Source organism: Ambystoma mexicanum, chromosome 13 (genome assembly GCF_040938575.1).
Source record: "Ambystoma mexicanum isolate Mex_15411 chromosome 13, UKY_AmexF1_1, whole genome shotgun sequence".
In the NCBI taxonomy this organism is placed as follows: domain Eukaryota; kingdom Metazoa; phylum Chordata; class Amphibia; order Caudata; family Ambystomatidae; genus Ambystoma; species Ambystoma mexicanum.
The window spans coordinates 262,640,054-262,663,325 of NC_090938.1; the positions used below are offsets into that span (position 1 = coordinate 262,640,054).

At 47.9% G+C, this 23,272-nt stretch overlaps 1 protein-coding gene across 1 annotated transcript in view; it reads left to right on the forward strand.

The window, feature by feature from the left end:
- LOC138520313 (olfactory receptor 10A4-like) overlaps positions 1-23,272 on the forward strand; it is a 99,897-nt gene that overhangs the window by 62,847 nt on the left and 13,778 nt on the right. Inside the window, exons 5-8 of the mRNA XM_069632750.1 lie at positions 10,063-10,089; positions 10,179-10,233; positions 10,306-10,366; positions 12,627-12,714. Coding sequence (XP_069488851.1) covers positions 10,063-10,089; positions 10,179-10,233; positions 10,306-10,366; positions 12,627-12,714 — 231 coding nt within the window. The remainder of the gene's footprint in view (positions 1-10,062; positions 10,090-10,178; positions 10,234-10,305; positions 10,367-12,626; positions 12,715-23,272) is intronic.

The window sequence follows — 23,272 nt, forward strand, 5'->3', positions numbered from 1 at the left end:
TCTTATTTTTAGCTACCTTAAAAATGACAATTGCACTGCCTAAACATCTCCCCATATTATCAGTACTGTAATGGGAGATGCACAAAGAAAAGAGAAAAATAAAACACACTACACGTCTGCTTTCAGATATGTTTGTGTATTATAAAAAATTGCATTTCAACATGATCTTACTCTTTTTACAGAAATAAATGGAAATTGCACCGTACAACATTATCTGTAACAAAATGAGAAGAGAGCGGCGAGAACATATTCAATTTGCAACATTAAACATGTTGATAAAACACTGGAATTCCCTCTTCTACTCTGACTGAATAGTTTCGCACACATACACACTGCCCCCACACTCAGTAATATAATTACCAAGCCTGTCCAGCATGTGAAATTCTTCGGCTGGTCGCCTTCTGGAAGTGGCTTAATGCTCCCCCTTAAATCACCCAAGCAAGGACGAGCATCTGTCGTCACTCAAACCGAGGCTTATTGACTGGAATTCCCAGTCTCTGCAGCAGTGCACTGGGATCTGCTTTTTCAATCAGGAAACTCCCCAGCCACCAGCCAGGTCTTTCTCCGAGCTGTGTAAAAATGTCTTTTAACTCTCTTCTTCCCCGAGATTCATTAGAAAAGCTCTGTTACAGCCTACCAAACGAGTTCAACCAATGAAATTCTATCATGTCCTTCCCTCCTTCTCTTGAACAATGGCTTGGCTTATACAGTTGCAACTGTAACAAAACTGATTTCCTGCTTATTCAAGTCTTTGCTTCCTGCAAATACTGTGGACAGAGCACAGATAGAAGCAAAGAGAAAACAATCTGGATGCACGTTTAAAATGACTTTCAGAGCCTGTCATTTTCCATCTCATTTTGCACTGGAGAACACATTATATTATTAATGAGTTAGAATCATGTTAGTATTGTTAATGAGGTTAGTTCATTAACCCTCAAATGTGTCTCCTGCAACAGAGGAATTTCAGGTGAGAAATAAAAAAAAAATATGCTTTTAACTGTGAAAAAAAATTATTTGCATTTTAGATGTAGAAATCGTTTTTGACTGAATAGCCTGTTTTCATTTACATGTCCATGTCACACTGGCAAAACATGCCTTGCTGTACCGCATTATAGCAATGCACCAAACCCATGCAGTGGTGCTGCATGAAAAAAAAAATTGCTAAATAATCTTACAGTCCTTAATTAGCTGATTACACAAACTGAACAGTGCCATAGGCAAATAAATAGAACCAGATTTTATTCAGTGAATGACACATTTTTGCTCATTTACTTTTTAAGAGACCATTCAGTCATTCCAAAAATCCCATTCACTTGTGGGTGGTACACTGAGCAAAGCTTATTTCTTATACCCAGTAATTTGGTGATCTCTTGAACGAGTTAATTTGTAAAATGAGGCCCATTATCTGACCTAAGGACATCACATAGTCCCCACCTCGCAAATACATCCCTGACTAAGAATTTGGCATCCACATGAATACAGGGACCAGCCTGAAGCCATCAATAAAATGGGCAAACAACAAGAAGCGTATAACGAAAGTTAATAGACCTGTTAATCATATCGACATAGTCAATTTGGAGTACCTGGGTGGGGCAAGGTTGAATTCAAATTCTTCAAAGTGTGCCCTGTGCAGAACAGGTGGCATGTTGGACAGTTGGCCATACATTTATCAACATGCTCTGATAGACTGGTTCATTCTCAATCTTAACTAATGTTGCTATCATGTTGCCATTTACCTGGTTCAGGAGGCGGGGCCTCTGGGTTCTGCAGGCCCTGACATGGAGGCTCTATCCTTGCTGGTGCTTCTCCCGTATCTGCGGCGTGTGGAACACCTGCACTCTGGGTGCAGCCATGATTGAAGGACTGCACATTTGTAGACGCCCTTGGCCAATGTTCTGAGCATGCACAGTATGCCTGGTTACAGGAGATTGCATTCTAAGCCTTGTTATGGGCCCAGGCCTTTACCTAGGTCCCACCAGCAGTGGTTCACTGCATCTCAATGCTATTTGACCAGTGTTTATTCCTTGTTTCTTGATCTTGCTTAGCCCCTTTTGTCTCTTTCAGATCTCTGGGCTTTTTTCCTCCTGAGCCCCTCCCCTTCTCTCCCTGGGTCCCGGGATTGGGCTCCTTCTTGGTTCCAGTTCCTTCACTGGGGTCGATTGCCCTATGAGTTCCCTTCCCTTGGTTCCCGGTTTCCCCGCTCAGGGGCTCAGACCCATGTTTCCCTGGGAGAACTCTCATCTCTTGTCACTATCCTGCTTGTGCTTTTGTTGGGATCCATTTTGCTGGTACCTGTGTTCCTTCCTTGTGGTACCTGCCTTCCTTCTCCTGGAAACTGTTCTTCGCTTCATCAAGATCCTTGCAAGTCTCCCTTTTGGACCATCTTTAGGCCTTCTCTGCCAGTGCTTGCATTGTCCAGACGCCACGCAAATCAGAGAAGTGCCAACCGTGGCGTTTGGAGCCAGTCCAGCCCCAACCTGTTCTGAATCTGGCAGGAGGAAGTCGGGTTGGTACCCCATGTTGCTGCTATATCGCTTTGGCATATGTTGACATACTTGCTGCCTCTTCATGTTAATCACCAGGAAAATCAGGTACTCAGTGGCCACGTGACACCTCCTTTAATAGTCGGCAGCAATATGCTGCTTGGGTGAATGGGTGGGATGATGCAGCTGCACCAGGGCAATGTCAAGTAATTTCAGAGGCATGGCTACTTTACCTGTAATGCTTTGTCTCCATATCCGGTCCATGGGTGATAATACAAACCGTCACTTGATCCATGTAGCCTTTTCTTTTGGTGCGCTTCTTCCTGCACTTCTACTATGGTGGCCATGGACAATGAACTGTCGGTTTTGTCAGTTCTTCTTGTTGCAGGGCAATAATTGAAGCATCATGTGGGTTTTGAAATGGAAGATATATGTTGCTTATTTGGTGTCTGCATCTGCGGCTGCATTTCCTTGAGAAATTGGGTCGGTTCTGTTAGTGTTGGCAGCACATTTTACAATGGCCACTCTGCTAGGGAATTTCAAAGCATCAATAAATCTATACAATAGTACTGCACATTGCACAGGGGATCCATCAGATATCTTGAAACCCCTCCTTTGCCATCCAGATTACCCTGAATGCACTGTCAACATCATGTACACTGAGTCTGTTTATATGGTCACCTCATCATCTTGTGACATCTCTAGGGCTTCAATGAGTGGTATCGGTTCTGCTGCTTGTGCTGAGTCATATGCAGGCAATATTTGTTGTGCTATCACCTGATTCTCCTGTTCCTATCCCTTCACATATTTCACTACTGCTGATCCTGTGTGCCTTGTTCCATTTTCCTGATCTATCATTGAAGACCCATCAACATTCAAAACTTCTCCTGTGTCTAGTGGGTCTTCTCTTACTTGGGTATATTCTTTTGGTGTGACATTCTACACTTCACAGTAGTGTACTACTGCATGCCCTTCCACTGGTTTTACTTTGAATCTTGCTGAGGTTACCACGTGACATCTGACAATGGGCCTCATCACAAGTCTGATGGTATATTGGGGCAATCACCATCGGCCGCAAATAGCGTTACCGCCAGGTCATGAGGTACAAACTAGCATGCATGCGTCCCCAACACCGACGGCAATGTTATTAGCACCCAGTGGTGATTTCACCAGAATAAGGGCTACAACCAAGGAAGCGCCACTAAGCACTACTGTTGGCAAACCTGGTGCTATTTGCACCGGTGCTAATAGAGCCGGTGGAAATTGCGTCTTCGCCGGAATTGGAAACATTTCAGTGACCATTTTGAAAAACACAATCCATTGAATATCTCTACAGCGTCCAGTCATACAGTCCTGTAAATCTGCAAATATGTCCCGGGAGAGGCTACAAGGCAAGGCGGCAGAAAATCACCTGAGAAAACCTAAATCTAGAGAGGGGAAGCTTGTTGTCCTCACAGATGAGGCAGTGGCCCACTGTGAGAAGCTGTATTGAAGCAGACAAAGGAGGACCAGTGGCCAACTGTGATGCTGGAAATGCATCGGAGGGACAGGGCCTCCGTATCCTTGTCCTTTACTGCTTTTTATCGTGTGTTCCGTCGTGTTTTCCACACAGGAGTTCATGTGGGACTCCTGGCAGTGCGGCTCTCTCTCTTTTGGTTTGGTGAATGGACCCGTGGGATACCCTTATGGCACCCATGGGTGGGGGTACAACCCTGTGCCCCTAGTGTATATTTTTGGGCACCTGTGGGTGGCCCACAGAGCAGGGTATGGGCTGGTGGCAGCTCCATGCTGAAATCGACAGGTGCGCGGAGTATCCTCCATTTTGGGATACCACGGCCCTGCCATTGGGATCAGTTGATTCCTGACGGAAAACAAGATGAACCCTGTGGCCTCTTGCTTTCTATTACCCATTACCTTGTTTTCCCAAAGTCCTGGGAAGCCCTGACTCTGTCCCTTCCCCCTGACTGGCTGTTGGATGGAAGTTCCATATCGTGTTGTTGTGAAGGCCCGGCCAGACTAGCTGGAGCCTTCCCGGTGATGTATGTTGTGGGTACCTCCTGTGGGTGGGACCTGGGTGAATAGAGTGTGTGACGAATATGCATTCTGTGTTATGGGTGTCTAGTATCTGGTGGTTGACACAATGACTGAGACAACCCTGCCTGAAACCGGTATGAATGCAGCTTGGAGTGTTGAATGGCTCGGTACTTGTCCCAATACACATAACTTGTTGTGAGTGTCTGGAGAGAAGTGAATGGCCTGAATACCTCGTGTGCCTGATTGGCTGCCTGCCTGCATGAATGCCCGTAGTCGTGATTGGATGTTTGAGTGTGACCCAGCGGAATGAATGGGAGATCAACAGTATATCTGGGGACCTCTCACTGCTAGGAATCGTGTTCAGAAGCTGAAGTCCACTACGACGAGTAACTGGAGTAACTGACGCTTGACCTTGAAGCCCTGCTGGACGAGAAGAATTGATGTTGCTCTCCTTCACAATCTGAAAGTTGTTGTGCCTCCAAGGACTGACCCAGAGAGGACCTGGGAAGGCGCCCTCTTCCCGAGCTACGAGGGACCATCGTGCACAGCTGATCTTTGCCAATGCTCCCTGGTAGACAGACCTTCGACAGGCTGCCGACCCGATACGGGGACTGCTGCGGAACTCCAAGGAGAAGCACTCGGACTGTTGTCCGCCACTGTCGATTACCATCGTCACCGACCGGAGCCGCCGTGCTCCCGTTTGCCTAAGAACTTCAATTGATCATTGGACGCTCTCGCCTGCATCATCATCCGCTTGTCTCACGCTGGAGAAGGCACGACCGTCGACGCGCTGAGGAGCATCCACCGATGGGTTTCCCGCCACCTAAGGACCACAGAGAGGCCGACGACTCGATGCCCTTGCTGGGCCACAGTTCTTCATCATCTCTTTGCCCCGCACGCCTCTTCCTTGCAGAACGCCAACGCTCTGCCGTCGACGAGCACCGCTAGGAACAAAGCTGTCACTTCCCTGTCGTAGTTCCACCTGTTCACCGTCGGACGTTCGACGACCCGTGACTCCCGCCTTAAAGGGAGGGCACTCAAGAAGGGCCGTCAATTCCCCGACACCGAACGCCAAGTTCCCCAACACCTCTCGACGATCCGTGGCTCCCGCCTGAAAGGGAGGCACTCAAGAAGGATTGGTCGACGCATCGTCGGAGAACTCTACTCCACCAGGTACATTGGGGGGGTAAAACCTTAACAGGAAGAAGTGAGACTATTGAACATATGGACTGGGCTTGTGCGATATATCCTTATTTTACAGGTTGCCCAGGTGGGGGGAGCTCCACACAGAACAGTGCCTAGTGGTAGGGGTCAGCATTCTGCCTATTGTTTCAACCATTTTACGTTCCTGCCTATCTCTATTGCTGGTTTCCTCGTTATTAATCTGTATGACATTTTAACCGTACAGTTGATGCACTTTAATGAGATTGGATAACATTAGTGGTACCACTTTAGAATTGTATATATTTATCATTATTGACTTCCAAGTACAAAGTGCGTTATTGTGATCATGTAGATACCGCTGAATATTAATTATATAAAGACTGTGTTTTCAGTAATACAGTGTGTGGACATTCCTTTGTGGGGGTTCGGGAATACACTGTACTTAAGAACCAGCCTGCATCACCTCCTGAGAAGCTAGGCCTTGATTGCTCGTCCATTGCTACCTTATAGAGAATCTTGGCTGGGGTCGGCTGTGCCTCTCCTCTACCATGTAGAGAGCGGAAGTACAGATACCCCCTACCAGTCTTTACACCAGCGACATACAGCTATCTAGAACACCATTGCCAGAAGGTGTCAGCAGTTGCCAGTGTACCCCCTGATGGTGAGGACTGCCGCAAGAGGTGGAATGACCTGAGGGTTAGGGTGCACAGACTGCTGCCCCAACACTGCCGTGAGTCCCTGGCAACAGGAGGAGGCATTGTCGAACCACTGGCCCTCACTGCCTAGGAGGAGAAATGCAGCACGGTGCTCGACCTTGTGGGATTAAAGGTAGTCGGCAGTGTGGAGGTGGGAGCCAGGAGACAGGAGGTGAGTGACCCCACTCCAACAAATGCATGCAGAAATGACAACCCAGCATAAGAAGCCCCAGTGGACAGGGACACAACTCGGCAGACCCCCAGGCAGAGCATGCAGATAGGGCAGAGTGACGGGGTGGCACATCAGCTACCCTCCAAAGTAGCCATGGGGCATAGCACCAAGGTCACCCCTGAGCATCACAGCAGGGGAAAGGGCAGGCAAGTGAACCAGACATATGCCATGCATACCACACCCTTACTGGCATACCCTGTGCCAGCGGGATTGATGTCCATGATCGCCCATGACACCGTGCAACAGTCACCACTGCAAGAATCTCTCTCAGTAGGCCTGCCTCATGAGGGTATGGCAGACAAGCCACAGGGAAGTATACCCCCCCCACACATAGACATGTGCCCATCCTGCCAATCATTGTGCACCAGAGTAAAACCCTACCGGCAGTGCAGTAGTGCCCTATAAAGCCATGACAGTGCCATGGTACAAGCCACCCCCCAACCCCACCATGTGAGTGCTACCCATGGAGGGGATTTGGGGCTATGTAAGTCCACAAGCATGCATGTCAGGCCTAAAACAGCCCAGCATGGACACCACCCTGCCCTAACCAAACACAGGCCAATGTCCAACAGGCCATGGGTACCACACCCATCACCACAGGCAACCCCATTATGGTGGTCCCACATGCATCCTCCCATGGCCAACCATGCCAATTTGCCCATATGTGTGTGGTCACACTTTGTAACATTTCAGTTGCATCTTGTAAGCCAACAAACGTGGGTGAACTATACCTGACGACATTTCCTATGTCCCCTACAGGCACATCAGGGAGAGTATCCAGAGGGCCACCTGCAGGGTTTTGCAGCAAATGTTATGAATAGGGCCGAGATGCGTGTCAACACCTCCACCCTGACACTATATGTACAACATGTCCAGGAGATGATGGATGGCATCTATGCTCTAGCGGAAGCCATCTGGCAGGGCAATGAGTTGCCCTGCCAGCGGCAGGGCAGCGGCAGCAGATCCTGGTGACAGGCTCTGTCCCATCCATCTACACAACACTCACAGAGGGGTCAAAGCAGGGCATGCCGCAATGATAGTTCCAGGGCCTTCTTTGAGCACAGTCACCAGGGGCAGGCAGAGGGGCGGAGAGGCCCCGGGCGTGAATATTTCCGGGACACTGGCTGCCCTCAGTGGCCATGCTGGGGAGTTGGTGGTGGGAGGGGGTCGGGGGGAGAGTATGCTGGGCATTGGAGGTGGGAGGGGGAATAGTGTGCTTCTGAGTAATGCATCCTCATCCTCTGGGGGTGGCATGTCCACTTCAGGGGTTAGTGGAACATTTCTTTTCAGGCAGATATTGTGCAACTTTGCACACACAAGCACATTTTACCAACTTTGGAGCATAAATCAGGGATCCACCGGTACGGTCGAGGCAGTGGAAACGTGCCTTGAAGAGGCTGACGGTACACTCAATGCATACACGGGTCCAACTGTGAGTGTGGTTTTTGGAATTCTCTTCGGGTGTTTGTGGATCACGCACAGGGGTCATTAGCCAGGGCAGCTATGGGTATCCAGAGTCACCTGCATGGGTGAAGTCACAGGCAATAGTCATAGTGTAAGGTGTGGGGGTGGACTTACACAATATCAGGTGAAAGGACTACTTGTACATGCAGATGGGCCTTCATTTCATGGCATGTGTCTATTTTATGTTTGTGCATGCAGTGTCACTCATGCCATGCATTGTTTGTGCTTCACATGCAACCTGTTCCCTTGCAGCATAAGTAACGTATGGTGTCACTCAGAAACATGTGCAGCAGACATGGTGGCTGTCATGTGGCTGTGTCTTTACACTGTGCATGTGGTATGCTGGGTTCCCCATGGACCCTCTCTGGGAGTCTGGTGGCAATGGATGGGCATTGTGGGCTGTCCACACATGGGTGCATGCCTGTGACACTGGCAGGGATGTAGTTCGTTATGGCACTTTGGCCATTTGTCTGCATTGCTTTGGTGGGTGCATGTTGCATTGTGGTATCTGTAGTCATGTTGGGGAATGTCATTGATACTGCATGTGACTACTGCTTCTCCATGCAGGTAAGTCCAACATGTGCATGCTTTCTTTTCTGTACTCTGGTGTTGCTAAGGAAGTGGTAAAGTACAGATTTCACATTTGCTTATCATGCCATCCTTTGTGTGGTCATTCGTACCACCACCCCCCAATGGGCATGTGACTATTCACCCACTATCCAGGTCCGTTGTCCTCTGTGCCTCTCCATGTATGCTGGCAGTGTGTTGTTCCGTAGGACCATGGCATGGGGGTGGAACCAGTATAGCCGGCACAGCAGTTTGTGATGATGAGGTTGCGGTCACAGGTCACCTGCACATTCATGGAGTGGTAGTGCTTGCAGTTTTGGTACACTGCTGTGTGGGCCTGGGGGACCACCAGTACACCATGGGAACAGTCGAGTGCAGATATCACATTTGGCATTTGAGCAACGCCATATAACTGTGCCTTCATGGCATTGACCTGTTCTGGAGTTGTGGGCAGTGTGAGAAACCAAAGGGAGTCTCACCCGCTAGTCCTCAGGGACTTGTTATCCAGGTGTCCAGGACACATCCATTGCTTTTGGATCCAGTTCATGGGGGAGGACCAGTGCGGGAGGAACACCTGGGTGAGTGGACTTCAGGGATTGGGGGTGAGGCAACTGGTGGTGCCAACCTTATTTTGTTTATATAACACATCCTATTTTTTAGTACCAACTCCCCCCTTTTTCTACACAAACACTAGGCCGAGGAAGAGGGTGACTGAGATTAACAACACTAAGTTTAACACATCGTACTGGACATGTCCCGCTAACCGGGTCAGGCAAAGTCAGGCACTTGACTCTAAGTGCATACACCCGATACCAATAAGCTCTCTTCACACAAATAAAAGGCATAACCTGAGCAAGGCAGAACATGATTACGAGAAGAACATCTAGGACGAGAGCCTCAGGTCGGAAACCCCAGGAGTTCCCTACTGGAGGCCGTTGCCTCTGACGTGCCGTGAAAGACACATAGAGAAGTCCAGATTCCACATCAGATGGTGTTACGCTCACCTGTTTCCCACAGGGGTGTCGGTCGGACCCGGACAGCTGCGGTCTCCACCAACATGATGCGTAGTGCAGAGATGACTGTTTGGACTGGCTCACCTAGTTTCGTCTGCTTGACACGAATAAGTATTCTCCTGCAAGTGGAGAAAGGGATTTAGCCACCTGTGGATTTTAGCAAGGACCCCTCACTGCTCTCGATCTCCCCACTAGTCACCTCTGATCTTCCCTTTTAGTAAGCTCACCTTATGTATTTAAATGATGAGCTCTCCATCCTGCGTGGCATGCTGGGGCGTGTAGATACCAGTTACTTCACTGGCTTGAAGATACTGGAGGAGTTCCGGCTATTGACTCCGGGGCTTATAAAGTTCAAAGAGTTCAATATGTCCGATATTCACTCTTGTTCCATTCCCTTTTTTTTATTGCAGCTGGATCCGAAAGAATATTGCCTGGAGGTAGCTGATGGCGTTTAGGTAAGAGTCTGTATTCCCCAACACTGTCCAGTAAAAGTTGCATGATTAACTTGTTTTCTCACCCTTTATAGGTGCGGCATATGAAGATGTGGCATGTAAAAGGTAATGCCTCTGGTGGTAAATCAGGTAAGTCTATGGTAAAGAGATGGTATTTGTCGGCTTCCCGGCTCACCTTGTTGTTTCTTTGGTTTCCCCCAGATGCTGGAGTTCGACGACAAAAAGATGGAGGCAGCGCTGAGTCGAAGGATGCTGGGGACTGGTGAGTATAACGCAGCGCTGCAGCTGGTGATGCGACGCGTGTTGAAATAATGTTCTTTCCAGGCTTGGAGACGTGCTGGGTCCGGAATCAGGTAAGAAATAGAAATGATGTTCATGATCGAACCTTTCCTCCTTCTTTTCCCCTTTTCCTAGGAGCTCCGGATTCGAGGTGGGCGTGGCAGAAGACTGGATGCAGGCTTGCAGGCATGGTGAGCATTACGCTGCAGAATGCAGAATAACGCGAAGCGTGTGCTGCTGATCGGGCGTGGTTTAAATAGCCTCCAAAGTAGTTCCAGGTAAGAAGTTCCCCAGAACCACACCCGAGTAAAAAATAGTCCCTGTAATAAAATAGTCCCATCCAGGCCTCACGTTGGCTTGGATTCAGTTGCAGCATGGTCTGCATGAGGTAACTAATGTCTATGAGCCTGGCGCCTATGGCGCCAGGACTGATTCCTATTATGAGCCTGGCGCCTAAGGCCTGCTCCCGGGGCTGATGGACTCGATCCGGATGCCCGGGGGTAGGCATCATGACAGATGGCTGCATTGTGTTTCAAGGACACCAGCGACCCTCCCAGGTGAACAACAGAGTTGCGGAGGTGAGGTCAAGCGTGTTGTACTAACCTTAACTTGTGAATTGATAATCGTAAAACCAAGAAACACACACAGCCGTTGTGTTGGCATGTGACCTGAGAGAACCTGTGTGTTAAAGTTTGAAGTAGCAACATTATAACGCAAGTGAAGGCTGCATGCGTGTGGTTGAGACGCAAAGAAAAACAGACCTGTAAATGGACTTTGAAGTAAGGACAGCTGTGAAATCAGTGATACTAGGTAATTGAGTGTCCAGTGAAAGGAAGTAGCCCACTTGAAAGTCTCTGTGAAAGGTACATTGTTTGAGGGGATAAGGCAAATGAACGGCAAAAGTGAAGTAAGAAAAATTAACTCCTAGAGAAGGGGAGAATGAAAGTTAAACTGTGAACCTTGAGTCAAAGTAATCCTGTGGAGGTCTGTTAAGAAAGCCGTGCACATTCGAAAGTCTTCGACATCAGAAAGTGATCCGAGCCAGACAGAGGGAGTTCAAAAGTGTAATAAGCTTGGGGATGGGAGCCCCCCATTGCATGTTTTGTTGAACTTTGTTGTGAGAGGTCTGAGCTCAACAGAGTGAGACCTACATGAACTTTGTTGTGAAGATGCTGAGCCCGACAGAGGGGGACCTACATGAACTTTGTTGTGAAGAGTCTGAGCCAGACACAGGGGGACCTACGTGAACTTTGTTGTGAAGGGTCTGAGCCTGACAGAGGCGGACCTACGTGAACTTTGTTGTGAAGTGTCTGAGCCCGACAGAGGGTGCCTATGTGAACTTTGTTGTGAAGGGTCTGAGCCCGACAGAGGGGGACCTCTATGAACATTTTGTTGAAACATTGTTTAGAAGTAAGGGAAAAAGACTTTAAAGTGGGCAGCCAGGCAGGCCACGGGCCACATTTTGGAACTGTTTATTGTGTTGAAAGACAAGCTAGAGTGTGTCATCCTGCCTACAGGGACAGGCTTACCCCGTGAGGTCTAACATGGGGAGGAGAGCTGGTTCAACCACATTTATTCTTTTGAACACTGATTTTTCCTTTGCATACATTTCTCCTTTATACAGCTTTGTAGAAGAGATACGGCAGGCATTAGGTTTTGTTAGCATATACCATATTCCTGTGGTGGACTCTACCAGGACTGTTTTGTTTATCGTTTGATGGTCGAGACTATTCCCATCTTAGTTATAGGGCAAAGAAGGAGTTTTTCCAGCCCAAACAACTTCAATAAAGGTTTTACAAATTGTACCCATTGTGTCAGTGTAATACTTGTGATACCATGCCTCCCATACATCAGTGACATGTGGGGTTGCACTTGATGCAGGAGGGCTTCAAGCACATAGGCCAGCACTGTACAGAAAATGGTCTATGCCATGACGTGCATCATGGCCACAGAGTGCTGGAAGGTGCCAAAGCTCCAAGGAATTGTAGGCTGGACAAGAGTTTCAGCACTGGGGCACAGCTGTCTGGATGTTGATCCTGCTCTCTATGTCGTCCTGGATTGTGTTGAGCAGCTCTGTTCTGGTCTCCCTCTTGAGGCGGTGCAGGGTGACTAACTGGCTGTCAGTGAGTGTCCAAGGAGATGGCCTGACCCTGGGTATTGGGGCATGCCTTGCTTGGGTTTTCCTTCTCCTCCTCCTGCCCACCATCCCCTTTTACTACCTGTGCCCTGTCCTGTTTGTCCAGCCTCTCTACTTCCAAGCGCAGCATGTGCAGCTACCTGTACCAGCTCACAGTGGCTAGTAGCAGCATAGTGTTGGAAACAGTGTTTGAGGTAGGGGTGTGCCTGGTGTATCCCCATTGGGATCACCTGTGGCTTCATTTCAAGCACCTGTGTTCATTTACCTCCAGCTGGAGACTGGCGGTAACTGTGCAGTGATTTAAGCAATATTAGCGCCCTTGTCTGCAAGTAGCTTTACTGAATTGTGTATTTCCTGCACTGTTGTTCTGTTGAGCTGCACACTAAAAGATCATCTACATATTGTATTGCAGTGCTTGGTACTTGTATGTTTGCTAGGTCCATTTGGAGCACCATATTCAAAATACTTGGGGATTCACAGTACCCCTGTGGTAAACAAGTGTGTTGAAATTCTTTCCCATGGTAGGTAAACACCATGAGATAATGTGAGTCTGGATGCAATTGCACTGAGAAAAAAAAACATTCTTTAGATTGATCACTGTAAAATGGGTTGTATCTGTGGGTATGTTGCACAAAATGGTTGCTGGATTCGGTACTACTGGGAATTCTGCTTTAACTATGTCATTCAAAGGGTGAAGATCTCGTATGAACCTCCAAGAGGACCCTTTTGTTTATATGATTGTCTATATAGCCATGCTGCATGGGGAGGTGTATACTACTAGAATACCTTGCTCAATCAGTGCAGTTATTGTGTCATAAATCCCCTCGTCAGCATCTCTAGATAGGGGGTACTGCGTCACTATGGGAATTTTTGCACTTGGCTTGAGTTTGATTTTCACTGCCCCAATGCTTCCTAGTAACCCTACATCTTAAGGGTTGCTGGACTAGACAACTGGGCACCTCTGCCATGTCTTTATACAACCATGATGGTGCTGTAGTTGTAATCATTAAAGTGTGTGGCACTTTTTTATGTTGTATGGCCATGTGTCAGGGGATACAGATTTCAAACACCATCTCTCCTTCCTCTTCAGTATCTGTGAACGGCCGTTCATCTGACACTTCTTTCAATGACAGTGTGGGATCTATCCACAAGACAGCTGGCCATTCTCCCCCTTGCGTACACACATTGTATCTGGTGCTTTTTCTTGCGGTCTTAATAAGAACTCAGCAGTTAAGCGTAATATCATGTTTTGTATTCCTGGCAGCCATCCTAGTCGTGTCCGTGTAGGTGTATTCTTCGCACAATGTTGGTACTACAATGTGCTTGGAGCAGCTACTCTTGTAAAATGCATGCCTGGTGTTTTGCACACTATTCCCTTGTCAGTGAAGGAAATGGTCATATTTAATTTGCTCAGTAAATCTCTTTCCGAAAGGCTAACTGCAGAGACAGTACAATTACAGTAGAGGTCTTAACACTGCCTTCTCCCCCAGTGTGATGGGCACATCTTCACTGACTGGAACCACAAACAGCCCCAGTGAATCTGTGCATATCCATGCGTTTGCTGGTCAGCAGAAACGTCTCCTCCCTTATACAGGATTTGGTGGCCCTGTGTCCACCATAAAGATGAACATTCTGTTTCCTATCTACACTCCCACCTTGGCTTCCGCTTCAGGGTCAGGTGCTACTGAGAGGATTGTGCAGGGTTGAGATCTCTGTGGGCTGTCCTATTGTGGGTACATGTTTTTTCCTGAGAGTGGGAACGGATTCGTCCCTAAGACACTTACTCCTGTATAATGTGTTACAGTACCTCATAATAGGGCATTGTGCTCCTGTGAATGGGTATCTGCTTGGTCAAGTACCTGCTTTATGGGGGGTTGTCCTGTTTGCAGGGTTGGATATTGTATGGGTTGACCTGTGTTGGTGCTACGGCCTGCACATTGTGTTGAATCTGAGGATGTCCTGGGCCAGGGTCATACATGGAGTTGGAGATGGTACCATATTTTGGCTACAAGCGCCCCTGGAATGTAGGCTGCCAACGTATGTGGTGGTTGATACATGGGATATTGATGGGGTGGTACACCTGGATGGTACTGCACCTGGGGCCTGCTTCGGCAGCCGCATGCAAAATGCCACATTCTCCCACATGACCAACAGGGTCCCCCAGATCGTGGTCTCATTCTTCCAAAACCTTTACCCCATTCTCTATGGGAATTACCCCCTCTCTTCGTGACCTCCCATGTCCCTTTGAACCCCTCCTTGACACTTTGTCTACCTTGGTGGCTGTTCTTGTTCTTCTTAACTTTCCATTGTATTGGTAATTACTGCACCTTCCAAACTTATTTTTGCTAACCTTTTCTGTACCCATTTTGCTTCTGCTTTCTGTGCCTTTTCAACTTCATCCCTTTCCTTATCTCATCTGGTTTTGTAAAAATGTATTATATCTGCCTGTATCTCAGCCTAGCCTTTCTCTTCCATGCCCACTACCTTAACCAGGTCTGCTTGGACTTCTGCAGGAAGTCCTCTTCGAAGCATATGACAAAATACAGGTTTGCTTTTGTTCCATGACTCTCCTCTCGCCACATCTCCTGAATTGAGTGAATATAAAATGCTGGGTCTTTGTCTGATGTTATTGTGTGTGCCATAATCAACCCTATGTCTGGCTTGTCTAGGTAGGTGTCCCTTAGAGCATTCTAGACACAAGCTCGACAATTAGTAAATGGAGCTCCATCATGTGTAAGCCTGCTCTCCTATTGGTGCTGCGAGCAGACTCTTCATGTCACCTATTGCTAATTTGATCCCTGCCATTTGTTTTTCTAAGGCATGCATCGATTTACCAGCTCCTGCTGTGAGCGATGGTAATGTCTTCATTGGGTTATTCCTGTCCATGTGTGTCCAGGGCACATAATGGGATATCCCTATATCTTTCTGTATCGAGGGGAACTGTGTCCCGATCCTCCTCTTCTGAGGTGATTTCCCATCTCTCTTCCCTTTTAACACTGCCATTGGCTGAGGACATGGTGTGAGCTGTGCATCCCATGCTATCACCTCCTTTTGCTTTTTGTCTGTCTCCAACTGTTCTTCCTCTTCCTCAGAGAACACTGAGTCATAGCCTATGCTATGGTGAGGCCCCTTGATCTGTGCTGTTGGTTTCTCCGTACAACGGATAACCCATTGTGTCTCTATTTTGGTATCTTTGATAACTGTGCTGTCTATTTTGGGAAGTATATGCCCTGCTCCCCATGTGTCAGTGTCTATTGCTGGGCACTGCCCACCCTGTTCGCTTCTGCACATTGCTCTTGCCAGCTCCTCCTCTGTTCTCTGTGTTGTTATTTCTAGATCTCGGCATTATCTATTCTCTATCTCTATTATGCATGAGTCTCTCACTTTCTCTTTGTTCAGACTCTCTTCTAAACTTCTTGGGTCAGGGTCTGTATCGAGCAGGTACCAGGGATTTGGATATTCACTGGCAGGTTGTAAAGGATATGTTCAGGTTAGGGGTGGGGCACTCAGCTGCACAGGCGTCTGAACCTGTCCCGGGATGGTGTGTTCTGTGGTGTGGGGCAGGGTGGTGGGTTATACAGATGCCTTATCATCTTCATTTCTACATTCTGGAGCATCTTCTATCTCATCATGCCATTTCCATAATTCAAGTATGCTCTGTCTATTCTTCAACTGTTTACCTTTGTAAGTTGACAATAAGCATGTATACATGTGTTCAAGTATTTGCCTATCATGCATACCCTCATAAGGCCTCAGAGTAAAAAACTTCCCTTCTGTCCCTTTCACCCACTCCCTGTGATGTTTCAAGATTGAGGGCCTCATCAGAAGTCCAGTGGTAACCCTTCAAGGTGGTGTTAACGGAATTAGCACCGCCAATACCGCTCTGCTGGTTCAAAAGCTGGTGCAAATAACGGCAACTGTAAATGCTGCTGGCGCAATTATAGCTGGTGCTGTTACAGCCGGCATTATTACAGCCGCCCGCATGAGGCGCAAAGACAGCCTGCATCACAAGTCCATGTTCAGCAGTATTAGAGCTGAAAACTGGTGCTAATACTGTCAAAAACACAAAGCAGTTACCAGCTGGAGGTAAATGAACACATGTACCAGAAATAAAGCCAAAGGTGATCCCAATCCAAGCAACATAATGCACACCCCTCCCCCAAACACTGTTTCCAACACCATGCTGCTGCTAGCCACTTTGAGCTGGCACAGAAAGCTGCTCATGCTGCGCCTGGAAGTAGAGATGCAGGACAACCGGGCCCGGCCACAGGGAGTACGGATGGAGAGGAGGAGAAGAGCTCAAGCAAGGTATGCACCCATCCCCAGGGTCAGGCCCTCACTAAGGAACCTAACTGACAATCATTTGGTGACCCTGTACCGCCTCAACAGGGAGAACATTACTGAGCTGCTCAGTACAAACATGAGGACATAGGGAGAAGGATCAATATCTGTACAGCTATGCCCACACTGCTCATGCTAGTGTCAGTATTACAATTCTTAGGTACTGGCACCTCCCAGCACTCCGTGGTCATGATGCACGGCATGGCACAGCCCACATTCTGCATAGTATTTGCCCAGTTTCTGGATGCCGCCCTGTGGCATGTGCAACAAACATCACATTGCACTGCCTGCCACCCCAGTACAGGTCAATGCCATGAAGGCAAAGTTCTATGCCGAAGCCCAATTGACTGATGTGATTGCAGCCCTGGACTGCACCCATGTTGCGTTGATGGCCCCCTAGGCCTACAAAGAAGTGTACTGAAATCGCAAGCACTACCACTCCCTCAATGTGCAGGTGACATGTGACCCCAACCACATCATCATTCACTGCTGTACCCGCCACCCAGGTTCGACCACGACTCCATGGTCCTAGGGATCAGCACACTGGCAGGATCCTTGGAGAGGCACAGAGGACAACGGACCTGGATAGTGGGTCAGTAAAACTGCCAGCATGTATGCACTGTGAAGCACCTGACCAAATTGAGGTGGGGGGTGAAAAATGACACAAATTATGGCATGATAAGGACATGAAAAACCAGTACCTAGTCAGCTCTTGCACCAATGACATAGTACAGTCTAGGGAGCATACACATGTTGAACTCACCTGGATGGACATGCTGATGAACACATCCAGCATCAAATCATACCACACACATGACTACAGGTACCACAATGCATCATGCATAATCCAAAGCAATAACAAAGTGGCTCATTGCATTACACAACAGCTTCACTGCGAGTGTCACAACCATGTACCCATGTACACCCACCCACAATGCTGACCCACTCCCCCCATAAGGGTAGAGAAGGCCGAAAGGCAACCCAGCATGCCACATGCACGAGAGCAATACACAGCCACAAGACACCCACCAGGAATCCGTCACTGACAGACACATCAGGAAACATCTGCTGCAATGTTACAGGGTGCATGTGATGCCAAAACAGTGAGTGATACCAGTGACACAGCATATGCAGACATTTGTATGGACACATGCCATGGGATGAATCCGCATATGCATGCACATGATGACCATTGCCATGATACTGTATAAGTCCACCCACACACAATTCACAGTGACTAATGTCTGTGACTCTCGCCATGCATGTGACTCCGGATACCCAGAGCTGGCTTGGCTAATGACCCTTGTGCGTGAGCCACAAACACTTCATGACAAAGCCTACAACCACACACACAGCATGACCCATGTGTGCACTGAGCGCACCTTCGGACTCCTGAAGGCACGTTTTTGCTGCCTAGATCATACAGGTGGAGCCCTTATGCATGCTCCAGAGATAAGGGGAAATAGTGGTTGTTTGTGCCATGCTACACAGTGTTAGGGAGAATTCTCTCTTTAGGCTGAATTTCCTAACCTAGTGAGTCCCCCAGCAGCTTTGCTGGATTTCTGGAGTTTGTTTTTTTCCTCCTGCCAAGAGTGAGACTCTTTTTCTCCCACTCTTGGACATGATTAATGGTATTCCTTTGATTGTTAATGTGTTTTATGCGCTATGGGGTCCTTTACTGCATAGGGTCTCATGTGTTTTTTCTATGTGTGCTACGCAGCACCCTCGGTGCAGTAACACCGGGGTGTCATTGTGACACCCCACCATAGACTCCATACCCTGGGACTGACTACTGTCTCCCAGGGCATGTAAAGTCACCATTGGCTTTACTAGTCCCAAATTATTAACAGAAACCAGTACAAACCATCATATTGTGGACGTACTGGTCGGGGCAATTCGGTTGCCCCGGGGTCTGTTAGTCGAGGGGGCATGTCTCCGTCCCCCCTGATCGAGTTTTGGCTGGTGACAGTGGAAACTACTTTCTATATTCAACCGCAAATATTTTCCTATGGGATTTTCCCATTGTTCGAGGCTACCAACTTTAATTATTTAATTCTCATAGCCTCGAACATACCGCCGGTTTATTTAATTAATATTAATTCTCCAGTTGATATTTTTTGCCATGACTCGATTCTAAAATGCCGTTTGTGTTCTCTTTTGTGACTCCAACCCAAGTCGAGCCCTTTGTTCCACTTTTTGGCGGGATTCTCCACAGAAGCCTCCAATGTGGTGCCACTCTGTCTGGGTACCACAGGGGTGTCGGAGGGGGTTTCGGCACCCTGGACCGAGTTACCTTGGTAACTCAGGTCCAATCACACTCTTGTGTGATTGGCCCAAGTGGTGAGCCGGCCGGCTCACCACTTAGCATGTTTGAGTGACAGCTAGGCTGAGTGAATGGGGGTTTTCTGCATAAAAGCAGGGCTTTGGGGACTGGAACTTCAGAAGTCGCCACAGGACCTGAGAATCCGACGAGGGAGAAGCTGAGCCGACCTACCATGATGACACCACTGGTGGAGCCCTGCAGAACCGACTCACCACTTCCCAACGACAGAGAAGATCTCCTGGCTGGAGAGGCTTCTTCCCCTGACTGGTGGGCACAACCAGTTTACCTTTCCTTCTTCTCACCCCAGCCCGGTTTGTGGTCGAACTGCCCGTGCCAAGCACCCCGGCAGCCAGATAGCCACTCACCACTGAACCGCGAATCACCGGACCGCTCCTTGTACCTGAGGAACTCCGCGGCTGGTTTCTTCCCTGGCAGTGCAACGGACTCCTGTCTTCCTCCACGATGAGATCCTCTCTTCCCCCGGACGAAGCACCGACTTGCACCCGCTGCCAGGAACAACTGCCCCCGCTGGAGTGTTCTCACCACTTTAAGGTACCGTGTCCGCCAGGCCTCCCTTTCTAATGATTGCAACAAGGTAATAATAACTCTTTAACCTTCTGGACTGGGCTGGCCACCTTGACCCTCTAACTGGTCCCTTTCCTTGGTCCAACTCCTTTTTGAACTGTTACAAGACTTTTGTGCACTGCAACCGTGTGACCTTGGACACATTTCGTTTTGATCCTCTTAAAGCAGATCCAGCCTATTGACTCTGAATTCACGGTGTTACTGTGCCTTTCTCTCTTGTGTGTTTGTGAAAAAGTGTTGGGATCTGTTTCAATTTATTTTCTGCTTTTCTCTCCCTTTTTAAAACGAATTATTAGAGTGCCATCTTTGTTAAGCGCTCACCGCTTTCTGAAAATAAGTGGGCCTTTACTTAAGACTTAATATTCTTTTAAGGGAGTGTATATCTTTTAGTGACCATGTTTTTGAATTGCTTACTATTAGTGCCTGTGTGTTTTTCTAGATGTGGTTTTAAATAAATAATGATATCTCTTTTACGCCAAGCCCTGGTCAGTGTTTACTTGTTCTACTGTGTTTTCTTGACCTATTGTGAATACTCTGTATACTGCCTTGAGGGAAGTCTGACTGCTCAGCCACAGCTACCAAGTGAATCTGTGTGGTACAGACTGCTACCAAGTGGGTTTACTGCCAAACCCCTATAGTCCTAAATCTTTTGCAGTGGTCCCAGAGGGAACTGCACAGGTTTCTGCCCAACACTGGTGTACAGCGGTGGGATTTGTATTGAGTATACACTTTAAAGTGCTTGTTGAACACTTCAGGACAACTAACCACAGAGCTTAGCACTAAAAAGCTGATTTTCTAACTATGTCTGCTATGGAGAGTTATACCCTAGAATCATTGTCTGCCAAAACTGCTGATTGCTTAAAAGTATTGTGTAGACATAAGAATCTCTCGGAGAAGGGCAAGAAAATGGAACTTATAGAAAGATTTTTAGAAAACCAAAGTCTGGGTGGTACAGAGGAATCTACCCCCCCCCCCCCCCAGCAAATGTAGAAAACAGTGGTGGTATTGATCTGAATCAAAGTCTTGAGAATGAGTCAGAAGAGGAAAATGAACCTAATGAAGTTAGCCACTCTGAGCCTCTGTCTGCCTTACCTACTGTACCCACTGGGCCCATTCCAGGTCCCACATGTAACCCTGCTTATTTTGAACTTGAAAAAATGAAGCTCGAATTAGAGTACAAACGTTTTTTAGCTCAATCTGAAAAAAACCAAGAGCTAGAGTTCAGAAGAATGAATGCCCAGGCTCAGCAGAATCAAGCTGAGTTAAGACTCAGAGAAATAGAGCTTAACCACGAATTAGAAATGAAAAAGTTGTCTGTGGAAAATGCTTCTCTCTCCTCTGGTTCTTCTAGGAGTTCCAGTCCCAAAAGACCCCGGATGCCTAAGGAATTAGTGGGTATGTATGAACCTAGATTGGATGTGTTGGATTGGTTGAAAATGTTTGAATATAATCATGGGCTCCAGGACATCACCGGGAATGAGTTACTTCCCTGGTTGTTCTCTAGGCTTCCCCCTGTTGCAACTGATGTGGTAATGGAGTTGGGGGAGGTGGATAAGAAGGATTATGAATGTGTGAAGCCAACTCTGATAGCTAGATTTGGGAAGACCCCTTCCCAGTACCATAAGAGGTTTAGGACCCTCAAAAAGCATGATGGTACCCCTTGGGCTACCTGGGTGAGTGAACGTTTGATAAACTTAGAGGGATGGAGTAAGGGTTACAGAGTTAACACTTATGAAGGAATGAAGAATCTTGTAATGTTGGAGTCAATTTATGATGCCTGCTCTCCTGAGCTCAGACAGCACTTGGCTGATTCAAGGGAATTAGATTCCAAGAAGTTAGCTAAGGCTGCTGACTTGTGGGTTTCCAACAGGGCCACTCACAAGGATTCTGGGGCTACTCAGAAAAAGGATGAGGGAAAACAGCCAAGAAAGGACTCCAAAGAGAATTCTAATAATTCCAATTCCAAAGAGGGCCCCAAACTGAACCAAAAGGGTAAGCCACCAGGGAAACCAAATCAGGCTAGTGTACCTCCTGGTGCCAAACCAGAAGGAGGTCAGGACAAGCCACCATTCCAGAAAGCATTCGGTAAATGCTTTGTTTGTGGCTCTACTGACCATGTGAAAGGAGATCCCAAATGTAAGGGTAACCCTTCAGGTGTCCAGCTTGTCTCCTTAGCCTTCGCTCCAGAGGAGGAAGTCCAAATGCCAAGTGGAACCTTTCTATTACTGGCTGATGAACCCATTGGAGTCTCAGCTAGTGTTTCTTTAGTGTCTCTGGGTCTGTGGGAACAACAGAACTTAGATGTCTATAATTCTATCCCAGATAATACTAAAGAGTATTATAAGGACAGTGTCCAGGTGAATGGTCAGGAGACTCCTGCCATTAGGGACACTGGGGCCAGCATAACTGTGGTGGACAAATCATTTTTTCAGGCTGAGGATGTTGCTAAGGCACCCAAACGCCTCACCAAGTTAGCTGGAAGTCCTGTGCAGATGGTTCCCCAATTACCAGTTCTCATCCAGTGTAATGACATGACTGTGAAGATACCTGTCAGCATACAAAGTGAGGTGCCAGGAAGGGTCCTGCTGGGTAATGACTTGAAAACTCTTGCAGTAGTGTCAGATACCCCCAGACCTCCTAGTAAAAGGTTACAGGAGCTCACCAGACCTGCAAGGGAGAGAACCATGAGAGGTACTCCCAAGGAGATGATGAAGAAAGAGATCACTCCTGCTCCACTGGAGATATCAGCTTCTGTCTCTAAGCAACGAGAAGCAAAAGGGAAACCTAAGACTTCTAACCAGAAACCAGCAGTCAGCACTCCAGTGCAGCCAACAAGGACTTCCCCTAGGTTGTCCAAAGTTACACCAGTAACTCCCCCTCCAACTGAGGCTGAGAGGGAGGTACAACCCTGTGTGGTTGAACTAGACTCTGAAGAAGAGCTAGTGGAAGGCCAGGAACTCATTGGAGATCGGGATCCAGTTGACCATCCTGAGCTGCAGTCTTTACTGGCGGAAGGTGGACCCAACAGGGCAGACTTCAGTAAGGGACAGAGAGAATGTCCAACTCTGGAAGGTCTTTGCCACCAGGCAGATGCTCAGGCTGAAGGGCAAGAGCCTGGGAAATATAGGTTACACTGGGAAGGTGGCCTCTTCTACAGTGAACCGACCGAGTCTGCACCTGGTGAAAACAAACGACTTGTAGTACCCCAAGAGAACAGACCACAGTTCTTGCAGTTAGCCCATGAGATTCCTTTGGCTGGTCACTTGAGTTTCAAGAAGACTAAGGAAAGGCTCTCCCTCTACTTCTATTGGCCAAAGATGGGGGCCGAAGTAGATAAATACTGTAGGAGCTGCCACACCTGCCAGACTTCTGGTAAGGTTGGCTCCAAGAATGTGGAACCTTTAGTGCCTCTCCCAGTTGTGGGAGTCCCATTTGAGAGAGTAGGGATTGACATTGTTGGTCCCCTTGATCCTCCAACTTCCTCAGGAAACAGGTTTATACTT